Source organism: Salmo trutta, chromosome 5 (assembly GCF_901001165.1).
Source record: "Salmo trutta chromosome 5, fSalTru1.1, whole genome shotgun sequence".
Taxonomy (NCBI): Eukaryota; Metazoa; Chordata; class Actinopteri; order Salmoniformes; family Salmonidae; genus Salmo; species Salmo trutta.
In genome coordinates, this window is record NC_042961.1 from 51,842,552 (window position 1) to 51,863,685 (window position 21,134).

At 43.9% G+C, this 21,134-nt stretch overlaps 2 protein-coding genes and 1 long non-coding RNA gene across 5 annotated transcripts; all 3 read left to right on the plus strand.

The window, feature by feature from the left end:
• The first annotated feature begins 509 nt into the window (after positions 1 to 509).
• LOC115194439 (GTPase IMAP family member GIMD1-like) lies at positions 510 to 8,531 on the plus strand. 2 transcript variants are annotated; one of them, XM_029754136.1, is made up of 5 exons: positions 510 to 872; positions 2,720 to 2,800; positions 7,094 to 7,223; positions 7,351 to 7,398; positions 7,865 to 8,531. In XM_029754136.1, the coding sequence occupies exons 1-5, from the start codon at positions 849 to 851 to the stop codon at positions 8,461 to 8,463; spliced, it is 882 nt and encodes a 293-aa protein (XP_029609996.1). In that variant the 5' UTR covers positions 510 to 848; the 3' UTR covers positions 8,464 to 8,531. The 2 variants fall into 2 exon arrangements, with proteins under 2 accessions (XP_029609996.1, XP_029609997.1); XM_029754137.1 differs by lacking the exon at positions 2,720 to 2,800 and having other exon boundaries at positions 512 to 872.
• A 15-nt stretch (positions 8,532 to 8,546) lies between these two features.
• On the plus strand, positions 8,547 to 11,917 carry LOC115194440 (uncharacterized). The gene is made up of 2 exons (XM_029754138.1): positions 8,547 to 9,160; positions 11,629 to 11,917. Exons 1-2 carry the CDS (start codon positions 8,704 to 8,706, stop codon positions 11,907 to 11,909), a joined length of 738 nt encoding a protein of 245 aa, XP_029609998.1. The 5' UTR covers positions 8,547 to 8,703; the 3' UTR covers positions 11,910 to 11,917.
• A 1,760-nt stretch (positions 11,918 to 13,677) lies between these two features.
• Positions 13,678 to 18,162, plus strand: LOC115194441 (uncharacterized). 2 transcript variants are annotated; one of them, XR_003878361.1, is made up of 3 exons: positions 13,678 to 13,869; positions 14,151 to 14,208; positions 18,011 to 18,162. It is a non-coding gene; the product is annotated as an uncharacterized LOC115194441 (long non-coding RNA). The 2 variants fall into 2 exon arrangements; XR_003878362.1 differs by lacking the exon at positions 18,011 to 18,162 and adding an exon at positions 17,299 to 17,436.
• Positions 18,163 to 21,134: the final 2,972 nt, after the last annotated feature.

Below are 21,134 nucleotides of genomic sequence, written 5' to 3' on the forward strand. Positions count from 1 at the left end.
TTCATGATGAGACAAACCACAACATGTCTGTGGGGATATGAGAAGTCACGTGACTACAGGGAACTACAGAGAGAACTGGGGTTATGTAACGGCTGTCTGAGGAAGAAGTGGACCAAAATGCGGCGGAGTTAGGGTTCGTCATATTTAATTACACGAACACTATGCAATTTACAAAAACAACAAAACTGACAGCCAACACAGTCCTGTCAGGTGCAACCACAATGACAAGCACAATTACCCACGAAACACAAAGGAAACGTAGGCAACTTATGTGTGACTCCCAATCAACCACAACCCTCTACAGCTGTACCTGATTGGAAGTCACACGGCCAAAATCAATGAAACAATAAAAAACACACACTCCCTGCTGCCACGTCCTGACCCAACTACCCCCTCTACTGGTCAGGACATGACAGGTAAAAATAGCTGTGCTTCATGCCAGAAAGATGTTCCCTCCCCTCTGCTCCAGTTTACTCCCTTCACAGATCTGATAGGACTGGATATGTGAAAGCAATGTGTCGGAAACTAGATGGAGCTATTGCTTACACCTTACCAGTAATCTCAGATCTGTGAAGTGGAGTGAACGAAGGCAAAGTGAAGGGAACATGTCCTTGGAATGAAACGTGCAGCCAAAAGACAAGAGAGAGACCCGAGATGGGTGGTGGAGGAGAGAGAGATTTTAACATACAGGTTTCAACACGCCATTCCTTCGTCATAGCAGAACACGTTTAGACACAGCTGAACAGATTGTGCAGATGCATGTGGAATATCTGTCATAAAACATTGCTTTAAAAAACGTCATGAAGTTTTGCGTTAATGTTCTGTTATAGTAGAGGATACTTGTCTTCATGAGAAGATGGCTTCATTATCTGGTGAGTGCCTGTTGATTGTGTTGAACAGATAATTAAATAGAACATATTTTATATAACATTATTTGCCGTTTTCCCAGACAGAGGGTGTTATTGTGTTGTCATATTGTCAACAAAGCAACATGAGAGAATTATTATGCCAAGTTTTCAAACTACCGGTTCTTTCTTTGGGAAGATGTATAAAGTGATCTGTACATTTGAAAAACAGCATAAATACACCAATTTCACTTTTGCATGTAGACTCACTACTGTATAGTTAGTTCTATATTTTAAGGGATCCACTATGGCTCCAAGCCAAAGAACCGTTATTTGGTACTTTATACAGTAGAACATTATTGTGTGTAAGAAGATGCAATGTGTGTGATAATTACAATGTAGAGGCAGCAGGTGGCTTAAAAGCGTTGGTCCAGTAACCGAAAGGTCGCTGGTTAGAATCCCCGAGCTGACTAGGTGAAAAACAGATGTTCCCTTGAGGAAGTAACTTAACACTACTGGCTCCTGTAAGTCACTCTGTATGAATGACTTACATTCCGTCGAAAAAGAATTCTAACATAAATCATGTAGCAGATAGAGGATATGGTAGAAAGAGTATGTGGCCTTTTCTGTATCCTAGTGGTTAGAGCGTTGGACTATTAACCGGAAGGTTGCAAGTTCAAATCCCCGAGCTGTGTATTTCTGAACAGGCAGTTAACCTGCTGTTCCCAGGCTATCATTGAAAATAAGAATTTGTTCTTAACTGACTTGCCTATAAAAATTAAAGCATGGGCTGAGGTCTTTTGTTTGTGTCCAGAATGGCCATATTTTTTGGGGGTGTTTTACATATGGTAGGCCTACCACAGATGGGATTCCTAAAATTGCATTTCAGGCAACACTGTCCTCTGGGGCCTGATTGGTGTCACACTAACACATCTGAAACCAACTAATCATGATCTTCAGTTTAGAATGCAATTAGTTTAATCAGCTGTGTTGATTTGGGACGGGAAAAAGTGTGACACCACTCCGGCCCCCGAGGACTGTAGTTGCTCATCCTTGCTGTATACCTCAGTATTAATGGACCGACGCTAACGCCTTCTGGACGTCTTTTTTCTGCCCTGTCCGGACTTGTTTTTTGGTGAAGTCCCGACCGGCCTTGATTTACACGTCCGCAGATGTTGTTTTTTGATCCAGTTCAGACCAAATCTGAACCAATCATAGCATCTTTTCAACTTTCATTCAGAACCGAAAATAAACCTGATTTCAACGTCCAGAGATTACATTCCTTCACCTTTCACTCTGAACCTAAATTGAATACCTTCAATATCTGGGAAAATACATATTATAGACGTCTTTTCAACATCATTTTGATTACTCTGACTATACTTGTAGGGGAGACAATATTTGTGTCTGGCCATTCATTGTTTTACAAAAACTCTTATCATAGTACAGGCAAACCATGGATGATAAACATGGCTGACCTTGGGACTATAATAAGATGGTTTAGTAAATTCTAGGGTTCCACATAAAACCATCACCTTTACCAAAGAAACATTGAAGAACATTATTTTCTAAGTGTGTACAGGCAGAACAAGAAAGACAGCGGCCGTGTTCGACAGGGGGTTATGGGTAGGCCATGGTGAAGAGATGGGTCTTGAGATGGGACTGAAATAGAGCGATGGAGGGAGTTTCAGAGTCTGGGTGCAACCCTGGAGAAGGCGCTGTTGTCGACGCTCCGGAGCTTGATTCTTGAAATGACAAGGTGGCCTGTAGTGGTAGAACGAAGGAGTGAGTGTACAATAGTTTCTGCTATTTATTATAGATTTTAAAGACAAAAAAGGTAAATCACATGAATAATTTTAAATTGTACCTTTAAGGTTCTCATGACTATAGCAAGAATCCTACGTCACAGTACTGTCACGTTCGTCGTACAAAGTGGACCAAACCGCAGCGGGAATGTGAGTGCTCATCTTCTTCTTTATTTAGAAGTCACGTGATACAGAAACACTGAAACAAAACAACGACGGAAAAACAGTCCCGCAAGGACAAAATGACTATACGGAGAAACAACTACCCACAAATCCCAATGAACAAATACCCCTATTAAATAGGACCTTCAATTAGAGGCAACGAGGAACAGCTGCCTCCAATTGAAGGTCAACCCAATAAACTAAGCATATACATAGAATGATTAGACACAGACATAGAAATAGACTAACATAGAACATTGCCCAAAAAAACCCGAAACACACTAAAAAAACAACCCCTGCCACGCCCTGACCAAACTACAATAACAAAACACCCCTTTTACTGGTCAGGACGTGACAGTACCCCCCCCCCCCAAAAGGTGCAGACCCCGGATGCACCTCAATCAAAAACAAAAATAAACCCCAAAACCAAAATAATCCCAAACTAAAGGGAGGGAAGGGAGGGTGGCCACCGTCACCGACGGTTCTTGTGCTACACACCCCCCCCTCCCCAATCCTCCTACTATGGAGGTGGCTCAGGCTCCGGCCCTAGTCCCCAACCTAACCTGTCCACCCCCGCTGAAGGCTCAGGGCTAAGGCACGTCGCTGGAGACCTCGGGCTGATGCGCGTTGCTGGAGACCTCAGACTGGAGGGCGACTCTGGGAGCTCCGGACTGGAGGGCGACTCTGGGAGCTCCGGACTGGAGGGCGACTCTGGGAGCTCCGGACTGGAGGGCGACTCTGGGAGCTCAGGACTGGAGGGCGACTCTGGGAGCTCAGGACTGGAGGGCGACTCTGGCAGCTCCGAACTGGAGGGCGACTCTGGCAGCTCCGAACTGGAGGGCGACTCTGGGAGCTCCGGACTGGAGGGCAGCTCTGGGAGCTCCGGACTGGAGGGCGGCTCTGGGAGCTCCGGACTGGAGGGCGACTCTGGGAGCTCCGGACTGGAGGGCGACTCTGGGAGCTCCGGACTGGAGGGCGACTCTGGGAGCTCCGGACTGGAGGGCGACTCTGGCTGCGCCGGTTCCGGACTGTAGGGCGACTCTGGCTGCGCCGGTTCCGGACTGTAGGGCGACTCTGGCTGCGCCGGCTCCGGACTGTAGGGCGACTCTGGCTGCGCCGGCTCCGGACTGTAGGGCGACTCTGGCTGCGCCGGCTCCGGACTGTAGGGCGACTCTGGCTGCACCGGCTCCGGACTGTAGGGCGACTCTGGCTGCGCCGGTTCTGGACTGTAGGGCGACTCTGCAGGCTCCGGACTGTAGGCCATCTCTGCAGGCTCCGGACTGTAGACCGTCTCTGCAGGCTCCGTACTGTGGGCCGTCTCTGCAGGCTCCGGACTGTAGAACATCGCCGGAAGTACTGGACGGGGCACTGTCGCCAGAAGCTCTGGGCGGGGAACTGTCGTTGGAAGCTCTGGATGGGGAACTGTCTCCGGAAGCTCTGGACGGGAACTGTCGCCGGAAGCTGTAGACGGGGAAGGATCGTCGGAAGCTCTGGATGGGGTACTGTCGTCGGAAGCTCTGGACGGGGATTGGGCACTGAAGGCCTGATGCGTGGGGCTGGCTTTGGAGGCGCCAGACTATTTACACGCACCACAGGGCTAGTGCGAGGGGCAGGAGCAGGACGAACTGGACGAACTGGACTTGGCTGATGCACTGGAAGCCTGGTGCGTGAGGCTGGAACTGGAGGTACCAGACTGGAGACACGCACTTTAAGGCTAGTGCGAGGAGCAGGAACAGGACGTACTGGACTGGGCTGACGCACTGGAGGCCTGGTGCGTGGTGCTGGCTTTGGAGGCGCCAGACTGGTAACGCGCACCACAGGGCTAGTGCGAGGAGCAGGAACAGGACGTACTGGACTGGGCTGACGCACTGGAGGCCTGGTGCGTGGTGCTGGCTTTGGAGGCGCCAGACTAGGGACACGCACATCAAGGCTAGTGCAAGGAGCAGGAACAGGACGTACTGGACTGGGCAGGCGCACTAGGTGCCTGGTGCGTGGGGCTGGTACTGGAGGTACCAGACTGGAGACACGCACCTCAAGGCTAGTGCGAGGAGCAGGAACAGGACGTACTGGACTGGGCGTGCGGATGGGCGAGACCGTGCGCACTTCCGCATAGCACGGTGCTCTCTTGATCCATCGCTCCTCGTAATAAGCACGGGAAGTTGGCTCACGTCCCAGTCCTGGCCTAGCCAACCTACCCGTGTGCCCCCCCCAAACAAATTATTGGGGGTGCCTCTCGGGTTTCCTTGCCAGCAGTGTCCCAGCATAGTGTTCTCTCCAATCTCCTGCTGCCTCCGCTCTCCTGGCTGCCTCCACCTGTTCCCATGGGAGGCGATCCCTTCCAGCCTGGATCTCCTCCCATGTGTAGGATCCCTTTCCGTCCAATATTTCCTCCCATGTCCATGAATCCATCGAGCTCCTCTGCTGCTCCTTCCTCCGCTGCTTGGTCCGTTGTTGGTGGGTAGTTCTGTCACGTTCGTCGTACAAAGCGGACCAAACCGCAGCGGGAATGTGAGTGCTCATCTTCTTCTTTATTTAGAAGTCACCTGATACAGAAACACTGAAACAAAACAACGACGGAAAAACAGTCCCGTAAGGACAAAATTACTATACGGAGAAACAACTACCCACAAATCCCAATGAACAAATACCCCTATTAAATAGGACCTTCAATTAGAGGCAACGAGGAACAGCTGCCTCCAATTGAAGGTCAACCCAATAAACTAAGCATAGACATAGAATGAATAGACACAGACATAGAAATAGACTAACATAGAACATTGCCCAAAACCCCCCGAAACACACTAAACAAACACCCCCTGCCATGCCCTGACCAAACTACAATAACAAACAACGCCTTTTACTGGTCAGGACGTGACAAGTACATGTAGGTTCTGGAGACTATTGGTGCTCCTGAGTAGAATGGACCCCATTTTTCTGCAAGACAATGTACAGAAAATTGTGTACAGTGCTATATGTACATTTATAAACTGGGTGGTTTGAGGACAGTTTTTTCTTCTTCTTGTGTTTCTTTTAAACTAATGTGAAGTGACTTTGGGTCCTTTAAAAGTGATATATAAATTGTCTGAATGCTGTATACTACTGGTATGACAAAACATTTATGTTTAATGTTGTAATTATGTTAGTAACGCCCCTCGGGGGTTTGTGGTACAGTATATGGCCAATATACCACGGCTAAGTGATGTATCCAGGCAATGCACGTTGCGTCGTGCATCAGTACAGCCCTTAGCCGTGGTATATTGGCCATATAGCTTAAGTATATTCTATACACACAGCTGAATGCATTTCAGCTGATTCTACATATCAAATAAAGGGCTGAAATAATAGCGTGTGTACTCTCTGTAGAATTGGGTGTGTAATCTGTGTAGATTTGAATAGACTGTTGTCTTGAGTAGAATGAACCTATTACATTTACATTACATTTTAGTCATTTAGCAGACACTCTTATCCAGAGCAACTTACAGTAGCGAATGCATACATTTCATACATTTAATTTCATGCATTTTTTTGTACTGGCCCCACGTGGGAATCGAACCCACAACCCTGGCGTTGCACACACCATGCTGCCGTTGCAAACACCATGCTCTACCAACTGAACCCCATTTGTATTGTGACACAATGGACAGATAATTTTGTGTAGTTCAACATGAACGATCTACATGCAGTACATTTTACATTTTGGCAATCTTATCCAGAGCGATTTACAGAAGCAATTATAGTTAAGTGCCTTGCTCAAGGGCACATCAGCAGATTGGTTCGACTCCCCGAGACCACTAGGTGAACAGCAACCTGCCGCCCCGTTCACATAATGTGTTTGCTATGTATTTTCTAAAGTTGATTATTATACTGTCATTATAATTAGTTTAATAAGTAGTATTAGTATTATTATTATAAACATTTGATTACTATTGTTACCATCTAAAAAATATCTAGGAGTCATTACTCTTGATGCTGTTAACAATTTATTTTACCATTTCCATTACAGAGCGTTTATTTCGAATGGAAATGGCTGAGGTCACAGCCTTGTTTTTTCTTGTTCTTACTGTCCTGACACTAATTCAGTCCAATTCGTTCACTGATAACAACCTATTCTATTATTGAAAATAAATATGAAATATTAAACTGCAACAAGTGCCAGATTGGCGGTCTCCAAACAACACAGGTTCTGTAGTCCTTGTGAAGCACTGGGGAGAAACACCTAAAAGTTGACATTTTCTTTACATTTAGTTTATGACTAACTCCCAATGTGTCCTCTCTCCATAGTTTGATATAAAGATCCCGGTTGCCATTGTCATCAATCAGTTGGAATGTGCGGTGTTTCCTGTGGATCCAGTGGATTTTAGACAAAAATCATACATAACATGCAGTATGGGAGGCAGACAAAGTAAAACATGTATGTTTCAGACAGTACTAGATTTCTATCATTACTTGCAACCATAAATTCAAAACTTTGAATCAAAATAATTGTTGAATTCATATGAAATAATAAATAACCATGCATGTCTGTGTCCTCTCCCCAGCCACTGATGAGGATCCTTTAATTACAAATGAAGAGTTATATGAAGAGGGTATGTTACTCCTTTAAGAAATGATCATGCCTGTGGCCCCAATTCAATCAATTACAGACAAGTAATAACACACTGCGTATTCACTTCGAATATTAATGTTGTATTTTACAGACAGGTGTGTTGTTGAGTCAATAGCCAACGTATTGACAATATCTGACATATCCGTCGATTTTGACACAAATACAATTTTGATTGAACCAGCAGTGTGGTTTGTCTTTATGTGATTGAATTGGGGCCTAAATCATGCATACTTTCTACTATATCTAAATCAGCAGATGTTAAATCGTTTCATTATAATCTAGGAATAAACAAATGCTGTGCATGTACTGCATATACTGTTTCCTGTTTGCAGATTTGGAGGAAAAAATAATGCCATTAGTTATCATACTGTCTGTTATCATATTACTTCACAAAATAAAATCTCACTGTTTTTCTGTTTGTCTTTTCTCTACTAAACCACCACCAGAGGTCCTGTTCAATCGTTTGGATGTTGTGCTTATTGGAGGTCATGGTGCTGGAAAAAGTACTGTAGGAAACATAATCCTTGACAAGAAGTTCTCTTTCTGGATATTCAGTAATAAACAACGTGTGAAGAAAATAAATCAGAAAATAACTGTGATCCGCACTCCAGGCTGGAGTAAGTCTGGACTCTATAATAGTGAAACAAAGATAAAAAAGCAGATTGAAGAATCTGTAAAATCATGTAAATATGGACCCAATGCAGTCCTCTTGGTTATTAATTGCCCCTCTGACAAATCTACTTTTAATGAGAGTGATCAGAATATACTGGAAGACCTGCTTACCACGAGGGTATGGAATTATACAGTGGTGTTGTTCACATTAGGGGAAAACATGTCTCAACATGGCCTCAGTGAGGAGAACATGAAATGTGATTTCAAAGAGTTGCTTTGGAAATGTGGAAACAGGTGTCATGTTCTCTATGACAACAAGCCATGCAAGGAGCAGAGCATGGAGTTGATGAAGACATTAGAGAATATGTCTCTTAAAAACGAATGTGAGAATTTCTACATAGAGCAAGAAGCCATCGATATGCCTTCCCCGTAGCTCAGTTGGTAGAGCATGGTGTTTGCAACACCAGGGTTGTGGGTTCGTTTCCCACGGGGGGCCAAGTATGACAAAAAAAAAAAAAAGGTATGAAATGAAAATGAAATGTATGCATTCACTACTGTAAGTCACTCTGGATAAGAGCGTCTGCTAAATGACTAAAATGTAAAATGTAGAATATCGAAGAGGTTGAACAGCAAGATAACTTTGAACGCAAACATTTTGAAAACAATTCGAAAAATGAAGTCACGTCTGTCAACATGTATCAATGACGAATCCAAGGAGTCCCTTAAAAAGAAAATCACAGAACTGGAGGAGATCAGTAAACAGAAGGATGAGGAAATAGCAAGACTACAGTCTCTTCTTAGTCTGCCAAAAGTAGACGATCAGACCCCAACCAATTGTCCAGAATCTCCAGAAAAAGACGACCAGAAACATCCTCTGCTAGAAAAAGAAAGCAATGAGGAAACAACAGCTTTAAAAAAGTTGAAGGAAGTGTTGGAGAAGAGAGATGAAGAGATAAAAAAGTTGAAGAAACAGTTGAAAAAGCAAGATGGCTATGGTACCATTCAAGAACCAGTGAACATGAATAGGAGACAAGACACAAGTGGAGGCATTTCCCAAACACAGCGCAAAGCAATTGAGGGCACAGTCCATCAACAGGTACATGTTGAAATGAGGCAACTGCACACTAATAGTAAGTACACATTTAAAGTTTTTAAATAGATATTTGTGGAGGATGTTTTCTGATTGTATTGCATAACTAAGCCATTATTATACAGTAGGTTCCAAATCAGTAAATAAAATGCAGAGAAAAGGCCCTGTCTCTATGACGCAGAGGCGGAAGAATGGGGCTGGCCTCATTTGAATAGCTCCATTCACAAATGTTTATTTAACCCACAACTAAAAAATTTGATAATTTGGTATTGTTACATTGTATTTTCTAAAAATAAGAAAAGTGTTGTACTTGCTTCAGCTGTCCAAAAGTATTTTTACGGTAGTGGAAGAAGTTTAGAAGTTGAAATTGTTAGAGGCTAGTTTTGAAAAATGTAGGTTAGCATCATAATAGAAGTGAAACATGTATTGTGCTTCGTCCCACCTACTCAACAGCCAGTGGAATCCTGTGGCGCGATATTCAAATACCTTAGAAATGCTATTACTTCAATTTCTCAAACATATGACTATTTTACACCATTTTAAAGACAAGACTCTCGTTAATCTAACCACACTGTCCGATTTCAAAAAGGCTTTACAACGAAAGCAAAACATTAGATTATGTCAGCAGAGTACCCAGCCAGAAATAATCAGACACCCATTTTTCAAGCTAGCATATAATGTCACATAAACCCAAACCACAGCTAAATGCAGCACTAACCTTTGATGATCTTCATCAGATGACAATCCTAGGACATTATGTTATACAATACATGCATGTTTTGTTCAATCAAGTTCATATTTATATCAAAAACCAGCTTTTTACATTAGCATGGGACGTTCAGAACTAGCATACCCACCGCAAACTTCCGGTGAATTTACTAAATTACTCACGATAAACGTTCACAAAAAACATAACAATTATTTTAAGAATTATAGATACAGAACTCCTTTATGCAATCGCTATGTCTGATTTTAAAATAGCTTTTCGGTGAAAGCACATTTTGCAATATTCTGAGTAGATAGCCCAGCCATCACGGGCTAGCTATTTAGACACCCACCAAGTTTAGCCCTCACCAAAGTCAGATTTACTATAAGAAAAATTGGATTACCTTTGCTGTTCTTCGTCAGAATGCACTGCCAGGACTTCTACTTCAATAACAAATGTTGGTTTGGTTCAAAATAATCCATAGTTATGTTCAAATATCTTCTGTTTTGTTTGTGCGTTCAAGACACTATCCGAAGGGTAAAGAAGGGTGACGTGCCCGACGCGTTTCGTGACAAAACATTTTTTCTCGTAAAAAAGCGATAATATTCCGACCTGGAAACCCTGATTTAGTTCAAAGAGAGAGAAAATAAAAACATGGTGTCGCCTCGTGCACGCGCCTCAGTCTCATTGTACTCTGATCGACCATCATCCAAATACGCTAATGTTTTTCAGCCAGGGGCTCCAAAGACATCATTCAGCTTTTTGCCGCCTTTTGAGAGCCTATGGGAGCCGTAAGAAGTGTCACGTTACAGCAGAGATCCTCAGTTTTCAATAAAGAGAGTGAAGAAGCCCAAGAAATTGTCAGACAGGCCACTTCCTGTAAGGAATCTTCTCAGGTTTTTGCCTGCCATATGAGTTCTGTTATACTCACAGACACCATTCAAACAGTTTTAGAAACTTTAGGGTGTTTTCTATCCAAAGCCAATAATTATATGCATATTCTAGTTTCTGGGCAGTAGTAATAACCAGATTAAATCGGGTACGTTTTTTATCCGGCCGTGTAAATACTGCCCCCTATCCCTAACAGGTTAACGTTATGTTGTATTTTTCCAGTGGTGTAAAAAGCACCCAATTGTCATTCTTGAGTAGAAGTAAAGATACCTTAATAGAAAAAAAGTGAGTCACCCAGTAAAATACTACTTGAGTAAAAGTCTAAAAGTATTTGGTTTTAAATATACTTAAGTATCAAAAGTAAAAGTATAAATCATTTCACATTCCTTATATTAAACAAATCAGACAGCACAATTTTTTATTTAAAAAAAATTACAGATAGCCAGGGGCATACTCCAACACTCAGACATCATTTATAAACAAAGCATTTGTGTTTAGTGAGTCTGCCAGATAAGAGGCAGTAGGGATGACCAGGGATGTTCTCTTGATGTGTGTAAATTGTATCATTTTCCTGTCCTGCTAAGCATTTGGGTGTCAGGAGAAATGTACGGCATAAAAAGTACATTATTTTCATTAGGAATGTAGTGAAGTAAAAGTAAAAGTAGTCAAAAATATAAATAGTAAAGTACAGTACAGATACCCTAAAAAAACGAGTTAAGTAGTACTTTAAAGTATTTTTACCTAAGTACTTTACACCACTGTATTTTTCGAGAATATTATATAAAATAATACAATACAGTTATTGTACAGAAGGCCTAATTATACCCCCAAAGTATTTGATGCTGTTATTTTAGTAAACAAAAACATTTTATAGAGCTCAAAATTATAATCCTATATTTCTATCATATTAGGAATCACCGTAAAGGAGGAGTGGCAGGACACACTTTACAACATCTTGTGTGAACTCCTTGAAGATGAATTCAAGAAACTGAAAAGCTTTTTGACTGAAATCCCCAGGGGAAATCTGGAACATGCAGAACGACTGGATGTCGCAGAAATGATGATAAAAACCTTTGGATTTAATAAATCAATCACAAAAACACGAGACCTCATGAAGAAGATACCACGCAATGACCCAGTTGTGCAGGACACGCTGACGCCCTTCCTGTCAGCAATAGGAGAAGCATGGTGATTTAAACATAATTAATGAAATACACTACATGCTCGTTGAACATCTCATTCCAAAATCATGGGCATTAATATGGAGTTGGTCCCCTCTTTGCTGCTATAACAGCCTCCACTCTTCTGGGAAGGCTTTCTACTAGATTTTGGAACATTGCTGCGGGGACTTGCCTCCATTCAGCCACAAGAGCATTAGTGAGGTCGGGCACTGATGTTGGGTGATTAGGCCTGGCTCACAGATGGTGTTCCAACTCATCCCAAAAGTGTTTGATTAGATTGAGGTCAGGGCTCTGCGCAGCTCAGTCAAGTTCTTCCACACCGATCTCGACAAACCATTTCTGTATGGACCTCGCTTTGTGTACGGGGGCATTGTCATGCTGAAACAGGAAAGGGCCTTCCCCAAACTGTTGCCACGATGTTGGAAGCACAGAATTGTCTAGAATGTCATTGTATACTGTAGCGTTAAGATTTCCCTTCACTGGAACTAATGGGCTTAGCCCGAACCATGAAAAACAGCTCCAGACCCATTCATCCTCCTCCATCAAACTTTACAGTTGGCACTATGCGTTCGGGAAGTCAGCGTTCTCCTGGCATCCATCAAACCCAGATTTGTCCATCAGACTGCCAGATGAAGCATGATTCATCACTTCAGAGAACGCATTTCCACCGCTCCAGAGTCCAATGGCGGCGAGCTTTACACCACTCCAGCTGACGCTTGACATTGCGCATGGTGATCTTAGGCTTGTGTGAGGCTGCTCTGCCATGGAAACCCCATTTCATTAAGTTCCCGATGAACAGTTCTTGTTCTGACGTTGCTTCAACAGTTGGCGATTCAGTTCTGTGAGGTTGTGTGGGCTACCACTTTGCGGCTAAGCTGTTGTTGCTCCTAGACATTTCCACTTTACAATAACAGCACTTACAGTTGAACTCTAGCAGGGCAGAAATTTGATGAACAACTTGTTGGAAAGGTGTCATCCTATGACGGTGCCACGTTGAAAGTCACTGAGCTCTTCAGTACAGGCCATTCTACTGCCAATGTTTGTCTATGGAGATTGCATTGCTGTGTGCTTGATTTTATACACTTATAGTCGAATTCACTAATTTGAAGGGGTGTCCACATACTTTGTAGTGTAGGTGCTACTCACTTCAGACTCAGTTGATTTTTGGCAACAGTCAATGTCATGGATCTTTGTCATCTTTTCAGTTAGATTTTTTTATAGTCATACATGCATTTGAACCCTTTTCTTGTTAATACTGTAACTATAAGCAATATCTGTTTCCTTTCCCATATTCAATTTTGATATTGTATTATATTAGCCTTTGATATTTTTCTAAACACAAAGATGTGTCACTGCTTGTGTATAAGTTTACCGGAATAACAGGCCAGAGACATGAGTGGACAAAAAATAAAATTAAAGTTAAAATGTTATGGATGACTTTGATTCAAGATAAGAAACTCCACACACATACTCAAACAACTGTTCAGAGACAATGCTACAGTACAATGGTGCCAGGGTTGCCACAGTGGATTGAAGAGAGATGAGGAAAATAAACTCTGACAAAGACATGGAGAAGATCAAGAGACATTTTCAGATAAGGAGAAACTCTGGTGGAGGGGATTGTGGACAAGGTGGGAGACAACACTTATAAGGTCGCTTCAGGACAGTAAGGAGTTTAATTTCATAGCGTGTGTGTGTGTGTGTGTGTGTGTGTGTGTGTGTGTGTGTGTGTGTGTGTGTGTGTGTGTGTGTGTGTGTGTGTGTGTGTGTGTGTGTGTGTGTGTGTGTGTGTGTGTGTGTGTGTGTGTGTGTGTGTGTGTGTGTGTGTGTGTGTGGAGAGGCTCCCCAAGGAGACTATTGACAGGTTGGATGGACAGAGAGGCCGGTGAGCCGTGGATGTGAGGAGGATGGAGGCGACTGCTCAGGGTTCGAAACACATCATCAAGCTGAAACACCCGGAGAACCTTGTCGGTGAGGAGCTGAGTTATTTAAATCTCTGACCTCTGCTCACTCTTCTTCTCTAAAAGTGCTTTATAACTTCTCACACACACCTTTAGCCATTAGATTATTATTGTCCAAACAAATGTCGAACAGTACTTACAATGTTACTATGGCAATGGGAAACATAACAAACATTTTGTCTGTGAGCATTCTGCCGATACAAAGTTATAGCATTTCTTCACACATCTTTATTTTCATACGTCTGGAAGTGTCCATTGACAACTAATGAATCTATTTTGGATTTGTACCAGACTACACAGAGTATCGGAGGGTGAATGAGGACTTCAGGAAGACTGCCATGTGTTTAAGGTGGGTGAGCTCGCATCATGGGGATTGGCTCTTAGGTACAGTATGGAGCCCCACAGTGGAGGTGTCATAATACCCATAAAACCTAGCGGTCAAACAAGGAAATGGTTACAATCGTTTTTCCACTATGGATTTTTCCCATAGTGATTTTAGAAACACTTAAAATAAGGGCTGTGTGGCTTACCTTGGCGTGACGTTTTGATAACCATGTAACTCTCAGACAAGGGGACTTTTATCAATATATTCGGATTTATTTACTCTCAGATTTGAAAATACTATTTAGCATCAAAGTAGACATCAGGCAAAACTACAAATCCCTGCAAGCTCCTGCACGTCATATCTAGCTGACACCTTTGCTAACAGGTATTGTGTCATTATTTTGATTGCCGATTTTCTCCATTTATCAGTGCCATCAGGTAGCCTGATTTCAGATGTGTCCATATAAACCAGATTGTTAGGGAAATTGTTTTTCTTGCAAAGCATGTAAACGTTTTAATCAAACTATTATATTAATCAGACTTTTCACAATTATTTCATTATTGTGTGCATGTAACCATGCTCAATGTAGATGAAGGGGAGGAGACAGGTTAAAGAAGGATTTTTAAGCATTGAGAAACATACATGGATTGTGTATGTGTGCCATTCAGAAGGTGAATGGACAAGACAAAATATTTAAGTGCCTTTGAACGGGGTATGGTAGTAGGTGCCAGGCGCACCGGTTTGGGTCAAGAACTGCAACGCTGCTGGGTTTTTCATGCTCAACAGTTCACCATGTGTATCAAGAATGGTCCAAACCCAAAGGACATCCAGCCAACTTGATAACTGTGGGAAGTATTGGAGTCAAGATGGGCAGGCATCCCTGTGGAACACTTTCAACACCATTTAGAGTCTATGGCCCAACGAATTGAGACTGTTCTGAGGGCAAAAGGGAGTGCAACTCAATATCAGGAAGGTGTTCTTAATGTTTTGTACACTCAGCGTAGACAGTATACTAGGTGAAACCATGAAACATGTGACATATTTATTATCTAAATGACTGTGTTTAAAACTAAAACATTTAGATTTGCCAATAAGTGTTCTCATCTTAAACACAGGCATTTAGAATGCAAGATTAAACAGGATAGTCAGCTTTTTCCAGACAGTTATACTATACAAAGATAAACAACTGACAGTTTTCTAAACTAATCCAATCTGTAAGGGGTTGTACTTATTACACCCATTACTGAGATGGTTGTTCCAATTTAGATGGTTTAGGTAGTCTTGCTTGTGAAGTCCTTCACCATAGCAGTCATTCCGAGTGCAGGCTGTGGGTGATAAAATATTACAATAAATCAAATCAAATGTTATTTGTCACATGCGCCGAATACAGCAAGTGTAGACCTTACCGTGAAATGCTTACTTACAAGCCCTTAACCAACAGTGCAGTTCAAGAAGAGTTAAGAAAAGATTTACCAAATAAACTAAAAGTAAAAAATAATAAAAAGTAACACAATAACATAACAATGACGAGGATATGTACAGGGGGTATTGGTACTGAGTCAATGTGCGGGGGTACAGGTTAGAGGTCATTTGTACATGTAGGTAAGGGTGAAGGGACTATGCATAGATAAATAGTGAGTAGCAGCAGTGTACAAAACAAATGGAGGGGGTGGGGGGGGGTCCATGTAATAGTCAGGTGGCCATTTGATAAATTGTTCAGCGGTCTTATGGCTTGGGGGTAGAAGCTGTTAAGGAGCCTTTTGGTCCTAGACTTGGCGCTCCAGGACCGCTTGCCGTGCGGTAGAAGAGAAAACAGTCTACGTCTGATTGTGATTGCAGGAAGCTTGGCCCCAGGGATGTACTGGGCTGTACGCACTACCCTCTGTAGCGCCTTACGGTCAGATGCTGAGCAGTTTCCATACCAGGCGGTGATGCAACCGGTCAAGATGCTCTCGATGGTGCAGCTGTATAACTTTTTGAGGATCTGGGGACCCATGCCAAATCTTTTCAGACTCCTGAGGGGGAAAAGGTTTCGTCGTGCCCTCTTCACAACTGTCTTGGTGTGTTTGGACCATGATAGATTGTTGGTGATGTGGACACCAAGGAACTTGAAACTCTCGAACCACTACACTTCAGCCCCATTGATTTTAATGGGAGCCTGTTCGGCCCACCTTTTCCTGTAGTCCACGATCAGCTCCTTTGTCTTGCTCACATTGAGGGAGAGGTTGTTGTCCTGGCACCACATGGCCAGGTCTTTGACCTCCTCCCTATCGGCTGTCTCAATGTTGTCGGTGATCAGACCTACCACTGTTGTAGTCAGCAAACTTAATGATGGTGTTGGAGTCGTGTTTGGCCACGCAGTCGTGGGTGACCAGGGAGTACAGGAGGAGACTAAGTACACACCCCTGAGGGGCCCCAGTGTTGAGGATCAGCGTGGCAGACGTGTTGTTGCCTACCCTTACCACCTGCGGGTAGCCCGTCAGGAAGTCCGGGATCCAGTTGCAGAGGGAGGTGTTTAGTCCTAGGGTCCCAATAAGTGATAACGCCAGAGAAGCCGGTGTTTGGAGGATATATTGGCATGGGTGTTAGGCCCGAGATAAAGTCGAGTCAGAAGTGTATGGGTCGGACTCGAACCCATGTCGACTCTGGTAGCAGGGCACCAAAAAATGCAACAACTGATCTGTGGTGCCATACTTAACTGTTTCAAAACAATCATTAAAAACTACCCAAAACATTAACTTCATCATATTACACTATTCCTGTATCTTTAAATAGCCAAGGCTTATCCAAAATAATAATCCAATACTTATAATCAAATACTTCTATTAGCAAAACAATGATCTACACATGCAAATGAAGGAATAGTAATTCATATTTGAGCAATGTGCAATTTTATGAAGGGAAGGGAAGTGAAATCAAAGATGTTTTACAGATTCTAGCAACTGTTTCTAAGTTCATGATGAGACAAACCACAATATGTGTCTGGGAGGATATGAGAAGTCATGTGATTATGGGTAACTACAGAGAGGACAATATAGAAGATGGCTGTGTTTTATTACTAGAAGATGTTCCCTCCCCTCTGCTCTCCTTTTCTCCCCTCCACAAATCTGTTAGGACTGGAGATGTAAAAACAATGTGGCAGAAACTAGATGGAGCTATTGCTTACACCTTACCAGTTGTCACAGATCGGTGAAGAGGAGTGAAAAAAGGCAGCAGGAGAGAAAGGCACATGCAGACAACACAGTTTCAAAAGGTTCAACAACAACCACACCCTTCCTTCCTCATAGAGAAAACATTTGAGCTCTGTTTATACATGGTGCTAAGATGTGAACTTTGTCCTGATTGTGCTCATATTTGTAGACCGGTGTAGATGATCAAAAAGGCACATTTTGAGCTGATTAGGATCAGAACTTCACACATCCTGTCTGGATATCTCACAAGTGTGAATAGGGGGTACTTATATTTGTCCTGTGTAACGCCCTGGCCATAGAGAGGGGTTTTTGTTCTTTATTTTGGTTAGGCCAGGGTGTTACATTGGGTGGGCGTTCTATGTGCATTTTTCTATGTTGGTTTGTTTAATTGATTTTGGCCGTGTGGCTTCCAATCAGGCACAGCTGTAGAGTGTTGTTGCTGATTGGGAGTCACACATAAGTGCCTGTTTTTCCGTTGGGGTTTTGTGGGTAATTGTTTCTGTTAGTGTTTTGCACCTGACAGGACTCTCACCTGACAGGCTGTCGGTTTTCTTATTTTGTTGCATCGTGTTTGTTCTTAAATTAAAATTAAATGATGAACACTAACTCCACTGCACCTTGGTCCCCTCTTCCAGACAATCGTTACAGAATTACCCACCACAAAAAGACCAAGCAGCGGAGAAGAGGGCAGATGGAAGTCAAGGAGGACTATAGGAAGCAGCGCGCTTGGGATGAGATGGCATCCTGGTCGCTGGAGGTGTTGGCGTCAAGGATTGACTGGACATGGGAGCAATTGCTGGACCACTGTGACAACCTGCCTGAGAGGCAGGTAGAGCCCGAGAGGCAGCCCCAAAACATTCTTTTGGGGGGGGGCACACGGGGAGTGTGGCAGAGTCAGGTTGGAGACCTGAGCCAGCTCCCCGTGCTTACAGGAGGCAACGTAGTACTGGTCAGGCACTGTGTTATGCAGTAAAGGGCACGGTGTCCCCAGTACGCGTGAAGAGCCCGGTGCGTTACATCCCAGCTCCTAACATCTGCCGGGGGAGATTGGGCATCGAGCCAGGACGGGTTGTGCAGGCCGTGCGCTCTAGACCTCCAGTGTGTCTTCAGGACCCGGTCTATCCTGTGCCTGCGCCCAGAACCAGGCCTCCAATGGGTCTCCCCATCCTGGTTAAGCCTGTGCCTCCTCCTCGGACCAGGCCTCCAGTGGATCTCTCCAGCCTGGTCCGTCCTGTGCCTTCTCCTAGGACTAGGCCTCCAGTGGGTCTCCCCATCCTGGTTAAGCCTGTGCCTCCTCCTCGGACCAGGCCTCCAGTGGATCTCTCCAGCCTGGTCCGTCCTGTGCCGCCTCCTAGGACTAGGCCTCCAGTGGGTCTCGCTTGTCCGGAGCCGCCAGAGCTGCCCGCCAGTCCGGAGCCGCCAGAGCTGCCCGCCAGTCCGGAGCCGCCGGAGCTGCCCGCCAGTCCGGAGCCGCCGGAGCTGCCCGCCAGTCCGGAGCCGCCGGAGCTGCCCGCCAGTCCGGAGCCGCCGGAGCTGCCCGCCAGTCCGGAGCCGCCGGAGCTGCCCGCCAGTCCGGAGCCGCCAGAGCTGCCCGCCAGTCGGGCGCAACCAGGGTCGCCCGCCAGCCGGGCGCAACATCACCGCCTGCCAGCCGGGCGCAACCAGGGTCGCCCGCCAGCCGGGCGCAGCCATCACCACCCACCAGCCGGGCGCAGCTATCACCGCCCGCCAGCCGGGCGCAGTCAGGGTCGCCCACCAGACCTTCGGCTCGGCCAGGTGCGCCATCTAAGAGGGCGACGCCGAGGGTGGAGCAGAGGCCACGTCCCGCACCTGAGCCGCCGCCGTAAGAAGGCCCACCCGGACCCACCCCTTCAGAGTCAGGTTTTGCGGTCGGAGTCCGCACCTTGGGGGGGGGGGGGGTACTGTAACGCCCTGGCCATAGAGAGGGGTTTTTGTTCTTTATTTTGGTTAGGTCAGGGTGTTACATTGGGTGGGCGTTCTATGTGCATTTTTCTATGTTGGTTTGTTTAATTGATTTTGGCCGTGTGGCTTCGAATCAGGCACAGCTGTAGAGTGTTGTTGCTGATTGGGAGTCACACATAAGTGCCTGTTTTTCCGTTGGGGTTTTGTGGGTAATTGTTTCTGTTTAGTGTTTTGCACCTGACAGGACTGTTTGGCTGTCGGTTTTCTTATTTTGTTGTATCGTGATCGTTCTTAAATTAAAATTCAATGATGAACACTAACTCCGCTGCACCTTGGTCTACTCTCTCTCACGACAGCCGTTACATCCTGTTTGACACATGTACATTTGTGTAACATGTACGAGTGTGTGGTGTGAAATGGAAATGTGTTTTTTGCATAACCCACTCCCCCTGAAACACCCTCAGAGAGTGGGGTCACAGCCAGAGATGAGCCATTACTGACATGGAGCAATTAGGGTTAAGTGCCTTGCTCAAGCGCAGATTGACAGATTTTTCACCTAGTCGGCTCAGGATTCAAACTTGCATTCATACGCTCTAACCGGTAGGCTTCCTGCCAGTAGACAGATCTGGACAGTGAAACCATTTAAATCATCATTATCCCGCCATTATAAAAACATTGACAGAAGGCACATTGGCTTATGACATCAATATGTGTCTTAAAATGATTTTAAAAGAATATCTGTCATCATTTGCATACAGGGAGGGACAACAAGGATATCTGGTCACAATGCAGACACAGTGGGTGTGTGTAGACACAGATCTGAAAATGTGGTCTAATGTCTACAAGATCAGGACCAATGATGCATAACAGCACCAGGTAAAAACAAGGCTTTTGACACAGCTGAATATACTGGAGAAGACCGGTTATAAAACATTGCTTTAAAAAACCTCAAAGTTTTATGTTCATGTTCTGTTTATAGTAGAGAATACTTGTCTTCATGAGAAGATAGCTTCATTGTCTGGTGAGTGCCTGTTGATTGTGTTGAACACCACATAATTAAGTACAACATATTATATATAACTGTCTTTTGGAGAACAGATGCTGTAATGACAAAGGAAAGACTTTTCACTCTTCTTGGTTCATTTACAAGCTTAGTTGATAACAAAACTAAATAAAGAGAAAAGAGCTTAGTTGATAACAAAACGAAATAATGTTAAGAGAAAAGAGCTTAGCTAATAACAAAACTAAATCATGTTAAGAGAAAAGAACCAAACCAAAAGTGTTTAAGGATGTTACCCATAGACAGTATGCATACATATAATTAGTGAACATAATTATTTAAATAATTATAGAACTGAAACTAAAGCTTACCATAGTCTACTTTCAGTTAGTTTAAACTATTATTGGAACAATTTGGAAAGTTCATCTAACTTTGTTCTTAAAAAGGCAGAGTGTACCATTTCTAAAGAATCAACTCATATCAACTACACTACCGGTCAAAAGTTTTAGAACACCTACTCATTCAAGGGTTTTTCTTTATTTTTACTATTTTCTACATTGTAGAACAAAAGTGAAGACATCAAAACTATGAAATAACACATATGGAATCATAGTAACCATAAAAAAACAAATCAAAATATATTTTATAGCCACCCTGTAAGGCTTGGGCGTAGTGGGTGCGGAGTCAGTCGCAGGAAGCAGAGAATGCAGGGTAGTGTCTTTAATAAAACACAATGGCAAAACACAAGCCGCCCCAACAGCGATCCAGGGCGCACACAAAACCAAAGTGCCCCAAACACAGGGGACAGAAAAGGTCGGCGTAAACAACGCACTAGC